General features: G+C 51.7%; 1 protein-coding gene across 2 annotated transcripts; it reads left to right on the plus strand.

The window, feature by feature from the left end:
- Nucleotides 1-1,954: 1,954 nt before the first annotated feature.
- Nucleotides 1,955-18,692, plus strand: MCM5 (minichromosome maintenance complex component 5). 2 transcript variants are annotated; one of them, XM_073330168.1, is made up of 17 exons: nucleotides 1,955-2,038; nucleotides 2,342-2,529; nucleotides 3,998-4,124; nucleotides 4,291-4,419; nucleotides 5,699-5,871; nucleotides 8,080-8,235; nucleotides 8,798-8,964; nucleotides 9,738-9,909; nucleotides 10,113-10,224; nucleotides 11,113-11,256; nucleotides 11,674-11,739; nucleotides 12,781-12,957; nucleotides 13,480-13,592; nucleotides 14,112-14,240; nucleotides 15,408-15,550; nucleotides 16,260-16,387; nucleotides 18,271-18,692. In XM_073330168.1, exons 2-17 carry the CDS (start codon nucleotides 2,363-2,365, stop codon nucleotides 18,370-18,372), a joined length of 2,205 nt encoding a protein of 734 aa, XP_073186269.1. In that variant the 5' UTR covers nucleotides 1,955-2,038; nucleotides 2,342-2,362; the 3' UTR covers nucleotides 18,373-18,692. The 2 variants fall into 2 exon arrangements, with proteins under 2 accessions (XP_073186269.1, XP_073186279.1); XM_073330178.1 differs by lacking the exon at nucleotides 11,674-11,739.
- Nucleotides 18,693-19,687: the final 995 nt, after the last annotated feature.

Here is a 19,687-nt window from a genome sequence, read left to right on the forward strand (position 1 = left end):
ATAGGTGCTGAAATATTATGGGGAAGAGTTCCATAGAAATACCTATTAATTAATTACTTATGCAGAGTGTATGTGTTGGAGGATATTATTAGAGTTCTACTTTCTTTTCTAACTTTTTAAAAGTGAATTAAATTCTGGTGAAAGGCCCCAGACCAATGGCCTTAGAGATGACTGTAAATTGACAGAAGAGATTACAGCACAGACACCAGACCTACATTTATCATAGAGTCACAACAAAGCCAGCTGATCTGGAAGGAGTACTAGAACAGTCAATACAGACACAGACTAAGAAGTACAGCAAGAGCCTAACAACCAAGCAAATAGGGTGCATGTGTATGAAAATAAGAAAACACAGGAAAACTTACTGTAGAGGGTCATCTCCCATCCATATATTATTCATGGTACAAGAACTCATGCACAATGTACTATTTAGGGTTGCTAATTTTGGTTGGGCATATTCTGGGAGGTTTCATCACATGATATGTTCTTTAATTAAAGATTAATCTTTAATTCCTGGAGACTTCAGAACAATCCTGAGGGCTGGCAACCCTAGTACTGCTCTCTGCATGAGAGCTTGTAAATTTGTAATATAACCAGATGCTTTTCAACAGCAGCCTTCTTGGAAGTATCTTCTGCTCCCTGGAGACCCTTAAGGTGATCTGCTGCCAGGGGTCTTAGCAGAGCTCAGCAGAAAAAGGCGACACTGCTCTGGGGCCAGAACACACTTTTATTTTTTAAACTGAATGCAAAAAAAGAAAAATTACTTTAAAAGCTAGCACTATGTTACAGTAGCACTGGTGCCGGGCAGGATGGTTTCTCTTGGTGCAGTATAGACCAGGGGATGGTTATCAAGGAGCCAGCCTGCTGGGGTGCTGGAACAATTTTTATAGTGGGGGTGCTGATGATGGAACCAAGTATTTGGTGTATGGTATTACTACTTCAAGCCAGGGGTTGCAGCAGCACCTCTAGTTCCAGCACCACTGCTAGGCTGGATCACTATACTTCTGGCAGCTGGCAGGAGCGGACAGGCCACATCAGAGCAGTATGAACCAGAAAATAGGGACTGAGAGGCCACTTAGTGTTACTACAGCATTTGGCAGTATCGGTGTGGTATGGACCAGGGGATACTTATTGAGGGGCCAGCTTGTGTGACTATGGCACTGGGGCCCAGCACAACAGGCCATATCAGTGCACTATAGACCAGGGAACAGTTATTGAGCGGCCAATTTACATTATTGCAGCACTGGGGCCCAGCAGAATGACCCATATTGGAGCAGTGTAGACTAGGGGATAGTTATCTAGGGGCCAGATTGTATTACTGTGGCACTGGATCCCAGCAGGATGGGCTGTATTGGTGTAGTATGGACCAGAGGCAATTTACCGAGGGGCAACTCTGTGTTACTAAGGCCCTGGGGCCCAGCAGGACGCGCCATATCGGCACAGTAGGGACCAGGGGACTGGGCCCCGGTCACTGCAGCTGTTTACAGGCCTGATCTGCGCTGGCTGCGCCCTGTGGCTGCCCTTTGATTCCCTCAGGCCCAGGCCCCCCTGGAGCGATGGGCGGCTGCCCAGCGGCCCCGACCCGAGAGGGCTGATAGCTCCGCCCGCCCACCCGCGTCGCGTCGCGTCGCAAAGACAGAGCCACGTGCAGGGGTATGAGCACCCACCTCGCTGCCCCGCGCCCGGCCCAGAGCGGCTCTGCCCGGCCGCCATCTTACCCCCTCCCCTCCACTTCCCTCCAGTCGGGTTTTCGCGCCAAACGGCGCCTGACCACACGGGAGGGCGGGAAGGGGGCGGGGCTTCAGCGCCTCCTCCAATCCTCTTCCGTCTCCATGGCGACTCCCCGCTCGCTTCCGGTTCGGGCTGGACGAGGCGGAACGGCGCCGGGCCAATCACCGGCGTCAAGCTCCAGACTGGCCAATAGGGGCGCGCGTCTCCTACCCGGGTAGAACGTGTCTTCATCCCGCTCCCCTCCGCCCCCTAGTTTTGCCGCGAAAACCGGCTGGTCGGCGCGTGTCCGCTGCTGGGGCGATACGAGGTGACTGAGCCGGGCTGGGGGCCGATGCGGGGGAGCGGCGCGGCGCGGCGGCCCTGGCGGGGCGGCCCTGGCGGGAGACTGGGGGGGCGAATCAGGAGATCGTGGGGGGCGGTGAGGGTCGGATGGGGGAGGCCCCCGCGGGCTAGGCCGTGGGGGGGGTCGGATGCGGGATTCCCCCCGCCCGCCCGGCAGTCGGATGGGGAGTGGGGGGTAGATGGGGGTTATTGCGGGGGGGTGTCAGACCGGAGCGCTCTCTGGGGAGGGAGCTGGGCTAATTTATCCCCTTCTCCGCGGCTTGCTCAGGGCGGCGGCGCAGTCTTCGCCATGTCCGGTTTTGATGATCCCGGCATTTACTACAGCGACAGCTTTGGGGGCGACCCGGTGGCAGATGAGGGCCAGGTCCGGAAATCCCAGCTGCAGAGGCGGTTCAAGGAGTTCCTGAGGCAGTACCGGGTGGGCACGGACCGGTCTGGCTTCACCTTCAAATACAGGTGCTGCTGCTGAGGCAGAGAGGGAATTCCTCCAGCCAGCTCTGCCTTTAGCTGTCCACCTTCTCTCCTCCCTTTGGAGGGACAGCTGGTCACTTTCCTTCTAGTTTCAGAGTAGCAGCCGGGTTAGTCTGTATTTGCAAAAAGAACAGGAGGACTTGTGGCAGCTTAGAGACTAACCAATTTATTTGAGCACAAGCTTTCGTGAGCTACAGCTCACTACGTGCCTTCGGTGAAGTGAGCTGTAGCTCACGAAAGTTTATGCTCAAATAAATTGGTTAGTCTCTAAGGTGCCACAAGTCCTCCTGTTCTTTTTCCTTCTAGTGTGTGTCCAATCTAAATAATCGTTAGCGTTTACATACTGCTTTCACCTGTAGCTCCCAAACAGCTTTTTGCTGGATGGTCAGTGTCATCATGGCTGTTTGTGCAGGTGGGAAAACTCAGGAACCAAGATGTGTAGTGATTTTCCTGGGATCACACAGCAGGCCAGTGACAGAGCAGGGAATGAAACCTGGTTCTCTACACTCCCTATCCAGTGCCCCATTCCCTGGATTATGCTGCCCTCCATGGGCTGCGCTGCAAAGTTTGGCTCTAGATCTGAATTTCAAGTTCCCAGTTTCATGTTTCAGGGTGTTTAAATCTGGGGTTTAGTTTGGGGTTTCTCTTGATTGTAAATCAGTAATGGGTTTTTATCCTATGTGTTTTGAGGTCTGTGAGGATCCCTCTGTGAATTAAATGTATTTCTACTTCATGTCAGGTTTCAGAGTAACAGCCGTGTTAGTCTGTATTCGCAAAAAGAAAAGGAGTACTTGTGGCACCTTAGAGACTAACCAATTTATTTGAGCATGAGCTTCATGTATTTTTAAACTGCAAGGTCTGTGATTCCTTTGTGTAAAGAACAGGTGCTGAATTATCTGCAGGATGCAGGGAAATAAACAATGGGCACAGATCACCCAAGAGACTGAGAAATAACCAACTATCCATCTTTTATTTCCCTTCATCCTGATTTTTAAGGTGAACATCAACAACTGTTATGACATAATTTGGGTGTGATGGACCTTATCATTGGCACTTGAAGCATGTGAACAGCCTATGTAACTCCGATAGCACATTGGCATTAAACATTATGTGTACCATTGGGGCCAGAACTGGGCCAGGTCTGGTTCCATTTGAACACAATTTTAGAAAGGGGATTTGAATGCCCTGGGAAAAATCTGCCCAGCAGTCTCCATTTCCACTGTATCCCTTATGGATCTCTTGTCACTTTCCCGGATCACGTTCCTTTCCAAAGAACCTACAAAACCTGTCCATTCTGCTTCCAACTTAGCCAGGTCATTCTGAACAATGTATAGGGTGGTCACTGGGTCCCTTCTGTGGTTGTTCCTTGCCCCTAGGCTTGCTGACTACATGCATTTGCTAAGATTTGCATGATGTTTTCTGCTCTTCAAGTCTTACTCTTGTTCTCTTGCAGGGATGAGCTCAAACGGCATTATAACCTGGGCCAGTACTGGATCGAGGTGGAGATGGAGGACCTGGCCAGCTTTGATGAGGACCTGGCAGACTACCTGTACAAGCAGCCTGCAGAGCACCTGCAACTGGTAAGTATGGGGGATACCATGGAAAGGAGGACATGGAGGACTACTGTAAGAGTAGTCTTAGAACTGGCATACTGCCAGCTAATCATGGGCAGTCAGGTAACCACAATAGCCCCAAGGATTCTTCTTGGTGTGAATGGCAACTTGAGCTGTGTTGTTGCCTCCCCAGCTGGAGGAAGCAGCAAAGGAAGTAGCAGATGAGGTCACCCGTCCTCGCCCAGCAGGGGAGGAGACACTTCAAGACATCCAGGTCATGCTGAGGTCAGATGCCAATGCAGCCAATATCCGTAGTCTGAAGGTGAGCTGAATCCACTCATAGTATGGAGCAGTGGGGACAGGAATTGTCCACTGGTGGATTTGACTGTGGCGAGAGCTGCTAGAACCAGATGACTTGCTCAAGGCTTAGTTGGGGGGACTGGGTTGGATAAATGGTTTGGGTTTTGACCCATCTCTGATCTGTTTATCAGGATGACACTGTACGAGACAACGCGTATTTGACTTACTGTGCTTGATGGGACTCGTTAGTCTTAGGGCTGCTTTACACACAATTGTTGTAACACTTGAACATTGATTTGAGCCGGTATAGTTAAAGCAGTGCATCCCCTTAGTGTGGCTACATTAATGCCGGTATAAAGGTGCTTATATTGCTATAGCTAATCCCATAAATTTAGGAGAATAAGCTATACTGGTACAAGGCACCTTTATGCAGGTATATCCATGTCCATGCTAGAGGTGTACCAACGTAACTACTTCAGTAAAATATCCCCTTCCCCCGAGTTGAAGTACTTAAATTGATACCAAATGTGTGTATACCAGGTCTTTATAGCTCTGGTTACTGTTTTGGTGGCAAAGTGTCAGTGGATGGGTATTCTGATCTGTCTGTTCATTAGGTGGTGAGAATTATTTCTGCATCTCTGAGGGTCTTTCTGGGGAACACTGCTTTCTTCACCACAAACTTCTCTCTGATCAATACAATGCAAAATGCTGCAGGAAGAGACATAGCTATCGAATAATGAAGTTTCTTGTTAAAAACAACACAGCCCCTTCCCTGTGGCTGTGCAGTGCCATCTGCTTTGTCTGCATGTGGGGAATGGCTGCTTCCCTGAGATGCACACCGCAGCTTTGAGCCCTAATGCATTACAGGAGAAGGGCTTGGAAAGGGCGCAGGCCCTTGTGGGGAGGGAGAGCGAGGAGGGGTTCAGCAGAGCACTGTTAAGATGACACTCATAGCACATACTAAAATCCACTATTTCATTTGCAAATGGAACCAAGGAGAATAACCGACCTGGTAGGCTATTGTATGGATCCAAACTACTGACCTAAAATATTCTGTGGGGGAGGTGTGTGTTGTGAGGATGGTCATGGTCATTCCATACACTCCTCCTCGATTGCCTATATGGGCAGCTTTCCCCATGTTTCCCACGAAGCATCATACCCATGATCCTGGCTGCTTTGTGCTTGAAGGCTGCTGCATTTCTCCCCTCCCTTCTCTTCCACCTGCCCTCTCTACCATGTTGGGGTTTCCCTTCTTCCTGTGTGAGATGTTTTCTTACCACCCCCAACCTCTCCTTCCTCAGTCTGACCAGATGTCCCATCTGGTGAAGATCCCCGGGATCATAATTGCTGCAACTGCTGTGAGAGCTAAAGCCACCAAGATCGCCATCCAGTGCCGCACCTGCCGTAACACCATCAGCAACATTACCGTGCGCCCCGGCCTGGAGGGTTACGCCCTGCCCAGGAAGTGTAATACGTAAGCAATGGGAGTCCTTTCAGGAATCCTGGGTAGCGTGGGGGAGACCAAATTCCTACTCTGTCTTCCTGGGAGTCCCCCTGGCTGTGGATGCTGCATGAGTAGGTCTCACCTAGTGCTCTGTGCTGGGATCTCGGGGATGGTCATCCCTAAGTCGGTGGTGACTAAGTCAGTTGAGCTGTGAGTTGAAGGCTTTGCCAGGTCTGCATGTGTTGGGGGTTAGGGTGGTTAAGGCCAAATGTTAGCTACCAAAGTAGCACAACCATACTGAAGTGCGGTCTCTGCCCACCCCCGAGCTTAAATTAAAGGGAGCAGTCACACATACGCTTCCCTCCCTCAGCAACTCGCCTTCCCCAAAAGTCCTCTCACTGCCTTCGCAGAATCACAAAAGTCCTTAAGTACCTCCTGAATACCAATGGGCTGCTCACCTGGCCTGAGCTTTAAAAATAGATGGTCCTTGTCTCCAAGAGCTTCCAGTCGAAAAAGACTGGCTTTTTACTGATACTTCTAATTGCTCAGTCACCAGACAACACATACCATTCGTGTGTGTGTTTGTGTGTAAAGATAAATGAAATGCCCTGCTAGGTCATCTGATCCATGTAATTAATTAATTACCCTCCCCTGTCCCCAGTGAGTGCATTGTTCCTTACAGTAAGTCAGATTGTGATACACTTTCTCACACTGAGGCTATGACTACACTACAGTTTGTCGGCAGAACTTATGTTGCTCAGGGATATGAATAAATCGCCCCCTGGGCAACGTAAGTTACACTGACATAAGCTCTGGTGTAGACAGCACTATATTGGCAGGAGAGCTTCTCCCACTGACGTAACTTCTGCTGCTCACGGAGGTGGTTTTATTATGCCGACGGGAGAACTCTCTCCTGTTGGCATAGAGCGCCTTTACCAGATGCGCTGCCACGCTGTACGTGTAGACATGCCTTGAGTAATACCTTACTCCACAGTATCCCCGTTGACTTCAGTAGGGCTATTTTGGTGTAACGTAGCATTCAGCATGAATAAGCAGATCATGAAATGGCGCTATGCACTTAGGATGGGATTCCCAAAGCCACTGTTCCAAGGGATTTGGATGCCCAATTTCCATTATAAATGAACAGGAGCCATGTGTGCCAATCTCTAGGCAGATGTCAAACCCACGAAAAAAATGCCGAAATTGGGCTTGTTTTTGGCTTAATTGGCCTGTGAGTTGCTTGTTGCTTCTTTTTTTGATTGGCTCCTGGCAAGCAGGGGCAAGAGAGGGATAGAGTTAGGGGCGCACAGCCAGTCCACCACAGTCCCAGACTGCAGGCCAGGGGGATCTAGTCACATAGTGTTCGGGTTCTTAGGGATAGGCTTGGTTTGGCCTTGTTTTGAAATGGGATTAACTTGATTTTTGGATTATTGTGAAAATCGGGGTGCTTATTTACCGTATGAAAGTTGGCAACTATGTCTCTAGGTACCTTTGGAAATGTCAGCTTTGGTTGAAAATGACTTCCACGTCCCGTGGGGGACCATAGACCATGCTAACAAATCTCAGTGTCAGGATGTTTCCCTGCTATTTAGCCTACAGTTTTCCTTTTATAGTTTATCCCACTAACCTTAACTAAACCTCCTTAGACAACTGTAAATGGCTCTTCTCTTCCTTTGTGTTATAAACTCGTAGGCTTTTGTCCGCACTTAGTTGTTACTTACCAAGCTAAGCATATTTAAACCTCTCAAATCTTTCCACTTCAATCCATCATTTTTCCCTTAATCTATTTTCTTTTTTCTGAGCTTTCCATTTTACCTCCCTTTGTCTGTCTAGCTCTGTGGGGGCAGGGACTGGCTCTTGCTGTCTGTCTGAACAGCACCCAGTCCAATGAAGCCCTGATCTCAGTTGGTGCCTCTAGCATTATTCTTGTACAAATAGCCTCCACCAGTTTGTCATGGTCTTGTCAGAATTCAGCATCGCAGTCTAAGATGAGGTAGCTTTTCACTTACCAAATCTGCCCACTTTGGGAGCTTCTCTGGGGAGACTTTTCTGGGGGGAAGCTTGTGTGTCACTAGGCAATGCTAAATAAAGGCAAAACTCAGCCTGTGTGTTTACAGGGCACTATTCTCCATGGCATCACTGGATGCAAATAGAGCTTCCTGATGATCTCTCCTGACTCCTAATGCCACTAACTAGCTTTCTAATGATCCGTTTCTTTAACGTTCCCCCTTTGCTTAGGGAACAGGCTGGCCGCCCGAAGTGCCCCCTGGATCCATACTTCATCATGCCGGACAAGTGCAAGTGTGTGGACTTCCAGACCCTGAAGCTCCAGGAGTCTCCAGATGCTGTACCACATGGGGAAATGCCCCGGCACATGCAGCTATACTGCGACAGGTAATACCAGTTTCCCTTGCTGCCTGTCCTGAGGGTTGTTTCAAGGAGAGTCAGTGGTAGATCCAGCCATTTGCTGGATGAGGTGTTTATCTGGGTTTGGATGTATGTGGGGGGTGCTGTCTTCTCCCCAGCTTTTTGCTGGGGGGAAGGATTGGTTGTGAATGGATATAAACAGGGTTTTGGAATCTTAGGTATGTAAATATGGATCAACTAACTCGCAACAATTCCATGAGGCTTAATAGTTTGCAAAGTGCTTTGAGATCCTTGGATCCTGTGTGCAAAGTTGCTCAGGTACCATCATGAAAGAAGAGGTAAACTGGAGCAGAAGAGGTTTTTCTTTTTTTTGTTGGGCTTGAGGTGAAGATGGTGACTTTTGGTGTGTGGTTCCTTTATCTTGAGCAGCAGCTTCCCTGGTTCTCCAGTGCCAGGAATCTAAACCTCTTGTCTAAGTTTGGATGGGAAGGAGAGGAAGAGATGAAGGGGGTTTTCCCATCTTCAGTAGCCTTCCATCCCATCCCTTTCTTATACAGAACTAACACTCCTCTCCCCTTCCTCCTCTCAGGTATCTGTGTGACAAAGTTGTCCCTGGAAACAGAGTTACCATCATGGGCATCTATTCCATCAAGAAATCTGGCCAGACCAAGAGCAAAGGCCGGGACAATGTGGGAGTGGGGATCCGAAGCTCTTATATCCGTGTGGTGGGGATCCAGGTGGACACCGATGGCTCAGGTAAGACCTTACTTTGGTTTCCTCTCTGGCTCAGGTTATAACATGGAGTTAGAAAATCCTCCATTCTGAACAGCTGTTACCCGTGACCTCCAGCTAGTGATGCCATGGGTGAGAACTGCCTTTCTGTAGCAGCACACGTCCATCAATACCACTCACGTAGCAACGGTCTCAGACCGGTCCAGAGGGGATATAGCATTAGTCCCAGGTTCCCTGTGTATATGCACTACTGCTTTCTTACACAGCTCTGCACTGCTTGTGCTCGGTAAAATTAAACAGGAAACCTCATCGGCTTTAAAAATCCAGCTCATGTTTCAAAAGCACGCTCGGTTTTTGTTCTGCTCCTGATTCTCCACCCACCCCCAAAGCATCAGGCATAGCTTCCTCCTCCAGATCCTCATTTTCCTCCCCCTAGCATAAGTCAGGCCTCTTGATCCTTCTCCCCACATCCAGCAGTGATCCACGTCACTCTCCTCTTTGACTGTTGCTTGGTTGACATCAGCTGAACCAACTTTAAGTGTTACTTCTTTATTGCGGAACAAAACAAATGCTTCTACTCAGGGCTGCACTCTCAGGTTTCAGTAGCAAACTCCAGTCCCTGCTGTGTATGGTTAACTCCGCTCTCCTTTCCGTGTGAACTCGTAACAGTGTTACTAAAGTAATTCCCAGACCTGCAGGTGGATTCTGGAGAAAACTCTGGTGGCCAGCCAGGCTTGATCTAGGTTCATCTCTGCTGACAGATTCATTCACAGTTTACTTCCCTCCACCCTTTCTAGGCCGCAGTTTTGCTAGCTCTGTGACTCCACAGGAAGAGGAGGAATTTCGCCATCTCACTTCCATGCCCAATGTCTATGAGACTATCGCCAAGAGCATTGCGCCCTCTATCTACGGCAGCACTGACATCAAGAAAGCCATCTCCTGCCTGCTGTTCGGAGGCTCCCGCAAGAGGTCAGGGAAATGAATCCAACTGGGCACAGTGGGAAGGGAGCAGGGGCAGAGATGCAACACAAGTCGTCGTCTTCTGGGATCAATCCTTCTGGGATCCTTTTTCTGTTTCCTAGAAGCAGAAAGTTGCATGTCAGTGATGTTTTTGCTTGTGCATTGTCTAACCAGAACAGCCCTCACCTCCCCCCTCCTGCCTTTCTCTGCAGGCTTCCGGATGGGTTAACCCGCAGAGGGGACATTAACCTGCTGATGCTGGGAGACCCTGGCACAGCCAAGTCCCAGCTCCTGAAATTTGTAGAGAAGTGTTCACCCATTGGGGTAAGTGTCCTACGTAACCTGGGTTACTACTTTACCATCAGGCAGAGACTTTGTATCAGGGCGAGTCAGTTTCTTTTTGCTTCATGTATCCTTGAGAATTGGAGCCAGTAGATGATTCCATTGATGGTTCATGGGGCAGAACAGAAGCCAGAGTGTGCTCTGCAGGGCTGATGAGCTCGTGGGCCTGTTGATCACAGTCAACAACAGAAAAGTAGGCATAAGGAGTGGGCAAATAATGGGTCGGAACCAGAGAGCACTTCTCACAGGGTCACTTTCTCAACCTAGCCATGATTTATTGGAATATTTAACTGGGCATATTTTCCCCAGCCTGTCCAAGCTGGCTGAGCTGCATATAACAAACTGAACTAATGGGGAAGTTGGAAGATAAAGTGAAATAATTCTGATTGACTGCACCTGTCAGACACAGAGGTCCAAACTGAGACTGAGTGTGGAATTTTATTTCCATCCACGTTTTTCTGCTGTCTTCATCGACACTTGCATCCAGGCACCCTTCTTCCTCTCGAGTGAAACAAACATAACTCTGCAGCCCACTGAAGTGATCAAATAAGTTACTCTCTGTATCTAATAGCTGCATCATCTGTCTAGGAGCCCTCTAATGCTTTGTAACTACTTAGCCCAAACCCTGGCTAAATAAAGTCCCCTTACTCTGTACCTTGAAGGCTGTCAAGGCTGGATCTTAGTGTGTGCATGCTGAGGAGGTACTTTCCAGGGCTCAATCTCATCTCGCAGCTGCTGGGCTGGCCTGTAGCTATTCTGTGGCTGAGGTCACAGCCCTGCGCTGGGTTTATTTCATTCCGGGGCCGAGTGAGGCAGACTCGGGGTTCTCCTGGTGCCTGACCTGTTGTCCTCTTCCTGTCCTTCCCTCAGGTGTACACCTCGGGGAAAGGCAGTAGTGCAGCCGGCTTGACAGCCTCTGTGATCCGAGACCCCTCTACACGGAGCTTCTTCATGGAGGGAGGAGCCATGGTCCTGGCGGATGGGGGCGTGGTCTGCATTGATGAATTTGACAAGGTACAAACATAGCACGCAGAGGGACAGGCCGTGCAATGTTCTCTAAGGGTGGTGGGAAGGGAGGAGCCATGGGGGGGGAACTGCCGCCTTCCCTCGCCTGCAGGGAAATGTATGTGCTGCTACAGGAAGGGCAGGGAGTTCCCCTGGAGGGTGATGTTTTGTGCTGCAGTGTGGAAGGGCAGGGGTTGTTTGCGGTGGATGGAGACCTGTGCCTTATGTGGGAGGGCAGGAAAAGGAGCTGGCATCAGGAGGCAATTGCAAGAGAAATCTCAGTTTGTGTGCATTAAAAATACGTGAAACGTGAGTGTGCTGGAGGAGGAAACCGTGCTGGCTACATGAGGCTGTCCTGCGAGCCCAGGCCTCAGAAAGGGATATTCAGGTATAAATTTTATTTTTCTCTCTCCACCCATTAACAAGATGCGGGAGGACGACCGAGTGGCCATCCACGAGGCTATGGAACAGCAGACCATCTCCATTGCCAAGGTGAGGTGCCAGCAAACGGCACTGGCCTCAGCCTGTATCTAGCCCTCTGTGAAACTGCAGAGCTGCTGCTGAGACTGGGGGAATGTGGGGAGAGAAGAGGAGGGGTAGCTGTAGGGATAGGCCCCTGAATCCAGCTCAGGGCTTCTTGCGGAGCAGAGTAACCAGCTCTCATGGACCCAGGGGCCTTTGCCAGAAGGTGGCTGAGCCTCAAGGGTTGCCCTGGGTTCCCTGCGAATCACTGCTTTGACAGATTGTATGGGGTTTGGAGCTACCGACTGCTCTGGTCTGGGAGCAGCAGGCTCTGCTCTGGGGCAATGTCCCTGTCCGAGAGAGCCTAAAGGAAATCATTCTCCGGTTCAGCATGAGTGGAACCAAACTCCCTGTCTTCCCTCCCAGCCACCCTTTCTGCTGGCAACTCTGCCATGCCCCTTGCCACTCAGACTCATGCCTCGGTGTAACTCCTGACTCCTCCCTCTTTCTCCTGCTGCTCTAAACTTGTGACTTCTCCTATCGCCAGATCAAACTACTTCCCTGCACTGCATCTCCACGAGGCACCTGTTCCTCTCCATTGCCATCATTAAACTTGTGATGGGACAACTCTCTCGAGCACATCCGGGGTGTGCCCCGTGGCCTCTTCGCCTGTCTATACAGCACCTCTCATGCTGTTGGCATTATGTATTACATGTGGCTTCCACCGATGGGGGACTTTTAGGGAGGTCTTCCTCAAATGAGGCTCATGTGGCTGTGCTGTCCAAATCCCTATGGTTATCCTGCCAGCCTCCACCTCCCCCAGCAGGGACCCTTCCTTGGCCAACTGGATTCCGCTTATGGGCCCTTATTTAAATGCTGGTATGTGTGAGGTTTCCTCAGTGCTCTGAGAACCAGAGATAGAAGAAATGGTTAAATAGCTTTCCCTACCCCCTGCCATCCCGGGATGCGTCCGTGTGATCCTGACAATGTACATTGCATTAGGAGCCAACAACATGGTTATTGTGTTGATGTGGGGCTTGACCTCCACTCCCCCTTCTATTTCTCATGCAGGCTGGTATCACAACCACTCTGAACTCCCGCTGCTCAGTCCTGGCTGCTGCCAACTCTGTCTTCGGGCGCTGGGATGAAACCAAAGGCGAGGAGAACATAGACTTCATGCCGACAATCCTGTCCCGATTTGACATGATCTTCATAGTTAAAGATGAGCACAATGAGGAGCGAGACGTGGTGAGGGCAGGCGGTGGGCTTGGTGTTGCGACTTGCCTGGGGTGGATAAGACACATGCAGGAGGATTAGCTGGGAGCAATGTTGGGGCAGAGGATTTGTGGAAGGGGACAGTGGAGGAAAGTGTCTGCCCAGCTCACCTCCCAAGTGTGTCCGGTGCCAAGTGGGTTATTTGATTTGAAGTACCTTGCAATGGACCTGCTACCTGTTGCCCTTCTTTAGCAGGTCTGAGTACAGCTCAACCACTTTGGGCCTAGGGAAAGGAAAGTAAATTTGGCAGGGACTGGAAGACAGAATTAAAGTTGTCTCCTGTGGTCCCAAACTCTGTGCACTTAAGCACTGTTGGGTCAGAACTTTAGAACAAAGCGCAAGGCCCATCTGTTCTCCTGACTTGCCCCAGATTAGAAGCGTGGAGTTGGCTTGTTCTCTTTTGCCCTGGTACCAGCAATGGGCAGAATTTCTGTCTGTAGCATTTGAAGGGTGGAAGGAATTCTGCTATCCACCTCTTCTCTGCACTGTTTCCAGACTCTGGCCAAACACGTGATGTCGTTACATGTGAGTGCCCTGACGCAGACCCAGGCAGTGGAGGGTGAGATTGAGCTGAACAAGCTGAAGAAGCTGATCTCCTACTGTCGAACGTAAGTCTGCAGCGACTCTCGGGTGACATGACGACTGGGCTGGGCAGCAGAACCATGGGCAGGCTGCAAAGCTTGCTGGGCACGTCCTGCTTGGTGCCATGCTGATGTGTTCTCTGCCACTCTCAAACTCCTGCTGGGACTTATAGTTACGCTCAGCAATTCTGGACCTGCTGCTGGGCCGGTCGCCTCTTTGAAGTGGCTTCACTTAGATGGGCCCAGTGTCAGACCTTTAATTCCTTAGTGGGGGCCATCAGCACTCCTTCTTCTCTACAGTCAGCCCCCAGCATCTTGGGTTATTTCCACCCCTGGCTCTAAGGAGGGGCATGGTCACCTCTGAGGTTCTGTTTGAGATGCCAGCTGGGTAAATTCTCACCAGGGCCTGGATTTTCACAAAATCTGGCCTGGATTGTGGTGGCAGGGGAAGAGGCTCCACCACTGCACTGCATAGGTAGGGGGGTGCCACTATGTCTTTTCCCAAGTACCGTCTGGTTCATGGCGCTTCCCGTTCCCTTCTCACAGGAAGTGCGGCCCACGCCTTTCGGCAGAGGCTGCAGAGAAGCTGAAGAACCGCTATGTCCTGATGCGCAGCGGGGCCCGCCAGCATGAGCGGGAGAGTGACCGCCGGTCCAGTATCCCCATCACCGTCCGGTGAGAGCACGCGCCTGGCCGGGTGCAGGGAGGGACACAAAGGGGGTGGGAACCCTAGATGCTTGGAGTAATCCTACAAAGGGAATATGGCCAACGCTGCACAAGCCCCCTGAAAATGGAATAGGCTCCGGGTGAGCCCAGGCCTGCACTGAGCTGGACCCTGTTAAAGCCACCAGAGCGAAGTACATGCTCTAAGGCTCTTCTGTAAGTGCTTCACTCCTAAAGATGGCTGCTCCCCTCTTCTCCATCTCTCCCTCTGCCCCCCCAACTGTCCTTACCGTCGCTGCCTTCTGCTGGCGTGGGGACCACGAGGCTCCGGTGCAGGCTCTCACTCACGTGGGGTAGCATCGCACAGACCTGCGACTTCCATTGTTGAGAGCTTCACTGGAGGCAGCACCACTTAAGGGAAGGTGGCTAGGGCGGACTAATGACCTACAGATACCAGAGCGTCTCCAGGCTGCACCTGGGTCTCACTTGTGGTGGGAGTGGAAAAGGAGAAGACTGCTCCTTCTGGCCAGAATTTCCCCTTCCCACCCATTTCCCTTCTCCCCCATTTTTAATGGAGAACGGTGGCCTGAGCTAGCAGAGTGTCTGCTTAGTGGGAACTGTGCACCACTATCTAGTGGATGGGGAGAGCCCTGCCTTGGGTTGGGTGTTTCCCTTGGGTGGGAGTGGGAGTCATTGGGGCAAGACGTGGGATTCCTAGATCCCGAGGCTAGAAGGGACCATTGTGTTGCTCTAGTCTGCCCTCCTGTATAATGCAGGCCAGAGAACTTCCCCCAAAATAATTCCTAGAGCAGATCTTTTAGACAAACAGCCAGTCTTGATTTAAAAATTGCCAGTATGGAGAATCCACCACAGCGCTTGGTAAATCGTCCCATGGGCAAATTGCTCTCACTTAAAAATTTACACCTTAATTCCAGTCTGTGTCCAAGCGCCCCACTCCCGTTAGATAGGATGGGAGTGTTCTGCTTTGCACAGGTGGGGGTGTCTGGGATGTGTTGACCCTTCCCCAGCTGCTAAACGACTGTTTTACTCAGTGCTTTGGGATGTATGCAGCAGGCGGTGTGTGGAACGGAGGAATTTCCTAACCGAGGCGGGAAAGGGTTCTGGGGGAGTGGAGGCCCATGGTGACTTTGTTAGAAAGGGCTTCCCTGTGGTTCCCAGGCAGCTGGAGGCCATTGTGCGGATTGCAGAGTCCCTCTGCAAGATGAAGCTTCAGCCTTTTGCCACCGAGGGAGACGTTGAAGAGGCCTTGCGGCTTTTCCAGGTGTCCACTCTTGATGCAGCCATGTCGGGCAGCTTGTCAGGTGAGGCCCTGAGCGATCTGTGTTTCCCCTCTTCCCCCCCCGGAAACCTCTTGCAGTGTAAATCATCTTTTTTGAGCCCACTCCCTTCTGATCAGTGGGTGGAGAATAAACCCCACCTCTCTTGGGGGGGAGGGCGGGGGCGCACCACAAGGCAACCTAACCTGGTGCTTCTGGGTGGCTGTGGTGGTGACTCCCCTGGGCAGGCCAATGCACAGGGCTGCAGGTGCCCCTCATTCATTCTGTGGCAGGTGTCGTCCTGTCACTGTAGTCCAGGCAGAGGGTTAGTGTAGTGCCTAATGCTCCCATCTAAATGGGGGCGGGGGGGGAGCATGAACTCTCCCAAACCCCAGAGGAGGTGCTGAGTCTGGGTGTTTCCTGGTTCAGACCAGCAAGCCCAGGAGCTATGGGGGTGTGAGGGCTGGATGCCCAGCTCCCCCATATTTCCATGGGGAGCGATGGGAAGTAGCCCTTCGACCATACTGTTCCTTTCGGAGACAGAGGCTTACCCAGGGGATTTGCAGCGTGGTGTGGTTGTCAGAAGTTGAGATGAGGAGGATTCAGTCTGGATGTTTTGCTATTCGGTCACCTTTTTGGCTTGCCAAGGGTTGTCCAGTCTCTCTTGCTTTTGTGGGGAGGGGGCAGCTCGTGCGGCATGAGCGAGGCCTTCGGAGGAGCAGGGGTCTCTAATCCAGCGTCGTCTCCTCCCTAGGAGTGGAGGGCTTCACGACGCAGGAGGACCAGGAGATGCTGTCCCGCATTGAAAAACAGCTGAAGCGCCGCTTTGCCATTGGCTCCCAAGTGTCAGAGCACAGCATCGTCCAGGACTTCACCAAACAGGTGAGCCTAATGGGTGTAGCCCGTCCCTGGTGGGGACAGTCTGAAGGGCTGTGATACCAAGACCCTACAAGACAGCTATGGCCATGAGGACTCTTTCCTGAAATGTGGCCAGGCTCCTGCTGCTGCTTGTGTACCTTCCCAGTCAGCTGGGTGCCAGGGAGTGGTGTGAAACCAGGGAGTGGTGTGAAACCAGGGAGGTGGGTGACTGTCTACGGCAGGGGTCGGCAACCTATGGCACGCGTGCCAAAGACGGCACGTGAGCAGATTTTTAATGGCACGCTGCTGCCTGCTGGGTCCCAACCGCCGGTCCTGCTCGGCCCGCTGTCGAACCCAGGCCGGGACCCCAGCCGGCAGCAGTGTGCCATTAAAAATCCTGCCCGCCCCAGCCTGCTCTTTTCCCCCCGTCCCCCATGGGGGCAGGGTAAAGAAACTTGGTCCTGCTGGCTGCTGCTGCAGGGCAGGCAAGCTCCCCCCTCTCCTGCCTCTTCCCCCAGCGTGCTGGGTTCCTGCCCCTCCTCTGCTCCCTCCCTGCCACTGAGTCGGATGGCCCTTGCAAGGGAGGGGGAGAAGCAGAGCCGCAGCGCGCTTGTCGCTCCGGGGAGGAGGTGGAGAAGAGGTGGGGACGGGGCCTTGGGGAAGGGGGGGTGGGATCAGGGCATATCCCCTCAAGCCCCCTGCCGTGAGCCGCTCTGGGCAGGGAGCTGGGAGCACCCCCCCAGCCCTCTGCCCTGACTCCTGCACCCCCCATATTTCCACCCCCACCCTGAGCACCAAACGGGAGCTCCTGCGCGCGCGCGCACACACACGCGCGCACACACACTCTACCTGCACCCTCGCACCAAATGGGAGCTCCCCAGGTAAGCGCTCCACACCCAAACCTCCTGCCCCAACCCTGAGCCCCCTCCCTCATTCTAGCTCCTAGCCAGACTCTGCACCCCAACCCCCAGCCTGCTCCTTCACCCCCAGCCCTGAGCTCAGTGCACTCCCACCCTCAGCTCAGTGCAGAGAGAGAGGAAGAGAATGGGCTAGAACCAGGGAGAAGGTAGGTACCCACTTTATATGGGCAGGGCCGGGATCCCAGACCGGCAGCAGGCTGAGCGGGGCCGGCAGCTGGGACCCTGGCTGGCAGGAGCTGACAGATGGAACCCCAGCCCGGCAGTGGGCTGAATGGCAGCGGGATGAGCCACTCAGCCTGCTGCTGGTCTGGAGTCCCGGCCACTGGCCCCGCTCAGCCCGCTGCCGGTCTGGGGTTCTGACTGCTGGCCCCTTGCCAGCCGGGGTCCTGGCCACAGGCCTGGCTCAGCCTGCTGCTGGCCTAGGTGAACGGAACCCCAGGCCGGCAACTGGCTGAGAGGGCCGGCGGTGTAAGATCAGCATTTTAATTTAATTTTAAATGAAGCTTCTTAAACTTTTTGAAAACCCTGTTTACTTTACATACGACAATAGTTTATATATTCTATAACTAGACTTAGAGAGAGAGAGCTTCTAAAAACGTTAAAATGTATTATTGGCACGGGAAACCTTAAATTAAAGTGAATAAATGAAGACTCGGCACCCCGCTTCTGAAAGGCTGCCGACCCCTGGCCTAGGGAATGCTGTAGGGGTTCTCCATCCTGTGCAGCCCAACTGCCGTTCCAGCTCCTTCCACTGTTTCCACTGATATTGGAACAGTCAGAATGCCAATCGATGACGCAGAGAAGAGTTCATCCTGTATTACAAGCCCCTTCTCTATGTAAACGTCTGTCAGTCTGGAATGACTTCAGTGTTTGTTTCTCACTGGGCTACGGTGAACTTTCCTGGGTGGGCTGCAGCACCCACAGCTCATGGCTGTACTGTGAAAGGCTCATATGGGATTGTCATTCTCCTGCTCCGCTTTCTTCCAGAAATACCCCGAGCACGCCATCTACAAGGTGCTGCAGCTCATGATGCGGCGTGGTGAGATCCAACACCGCATGCAGCGCAAAGTCCTCTACCGCATCAAGTAATCTCGCTTCCTCACCCTCTTGCCGGTGGCCAAAACCATCCCGGGGAAACCAGGGCCAGCTGCTGCGGATGAGGATGCTCCTGAGTTCCAGCAAGATCTTAATGAAGAAGGCCCTGTAGTGCTGGCCTCTCCTGTGCATGGAAGAAGCCTCCAACTAGGCACCTAAATGGGAGGGCACCTCCGGTTTTAATCAGATTGATGGCAGGAAAGGCTGCTTGTCTTGTATCGCAGCTGCTCTGGGGAACATCATGATGACATTTTAATAAAACATTACAAAGCTTTTAGTTGCAATAAAACTTCAAATAAAAGATAACGTTGGTACCAATGGCTCTTGTGGCGCTTTGAAGAGAGCGGAGGGATGAGTTTCGTGACTATGTGGGATTCTCCATTGCCTTGTGATCTGTTCTGCTTTGCTCATGGCTATGCTGGGACTTCCATTTGCATTCCCTGGTAGCTGAGCCATTGGACACGTTTCCTCCCTCAAAATGGGCCTTCAGCCCTGTTGATTGAGGTCACACACACAAATGTAACTGCAAGGAGTGGCTTTCCAAGAGAGTTGATCTTTCCCATGAAACATAAATCTCATTAGTGCAGAGGCACATTATGCAGCCTGCAATGTTGGGTCGAGACATGCTGGCAGCCCATCAGTAACTGACTAACCACCGGATCCTGTTGTTTCTCCCATTTCCCAACAGCAAAGAAGGAAATCTGTTGCTTCATACAAGAGGTGGCTTGTTAAGCCCTTCTTTCAGTGTCTAAATGTATGTAGCTGTGCTGGGAGGATTAGCTCAGGTACAGAGGCAACTGGCTTAGATTTCTGCTGCAGCCCCTGCCTATGTATTGAGGATCACCTCCTATCATTACATATGGTGGCAGTCTTGATTCCACACACACAACACAATGGGTTTATCCTGCACATAGGGTCTTTCAGTATAGTTCTGTCCTAAGACAGTGTGGTAATTCTGCATCTGACACAAATGGAGTGATAGGTCTCCAAGCAATCACTTGCTTCCAGGGCCAGCATAAATAGGGGTGAGAATCTTGCGTGCAAGACTTAAAGTCCTTGAGGAAGAGTTAGACTTCTAGCATTTTCAGAATAGAGACACCTTAGCAAGAAGGTTGTACCATAACCTAGAAAGCAACTTTCAGGCACCCACACAATACATACTCATGGCCAGTAGAGGCCACTAAAGACCCAAGAAGCCCCTACGGTCATGCTGCAACCCCAGGACAGCTCTGGGCCATAACTGAAATGGAGAGGTGGAGCACTGTATTTATGGAAAAAAGAGTAAATCCTCTTCAGTTGGAGGGTTGCT

The sequence above is a fragment of the Lepidochelys kempii genome, chromosome 1, assembly GCF_965140285.1.
Source record: "Lepidochelys kempii isolate rLepKem1 chromosome 1, rLepKem1.hap1, whole genome shotgun sequence".
NCBI classification, from domain to species: domain Eukaryota; kingdom Metazoa; phylum Chordata; order Testudines; family Cheloniidae; genus Lepidochelys; species Lepidochelys kempii.

Bases quoted from the DNA above. Each gene is read 5' to 3' on its own strand.
- MCM5 (XM_073330168.1), top strand. From the start codon at position 2,363: ATGTCCGGTTTTGATGATCCCGGCATTTACTACAGCGACAGCTTTGGG. The intron at 2,530-3,997 runs GTGCTGCTGCTG...GTTCTCTTGCAG, and splicing joins GGCTTCACCTTCAAATACAG to GGATGAGCTCAAACGGCATT. The intron at 13,593-14,111 runs GTAAGTCTGCAG...CCCTTCTCACAG, and splicing joins CTGATCTCCTACTGTCGAAC to GAAGTGCGGCCCACGCCTTT.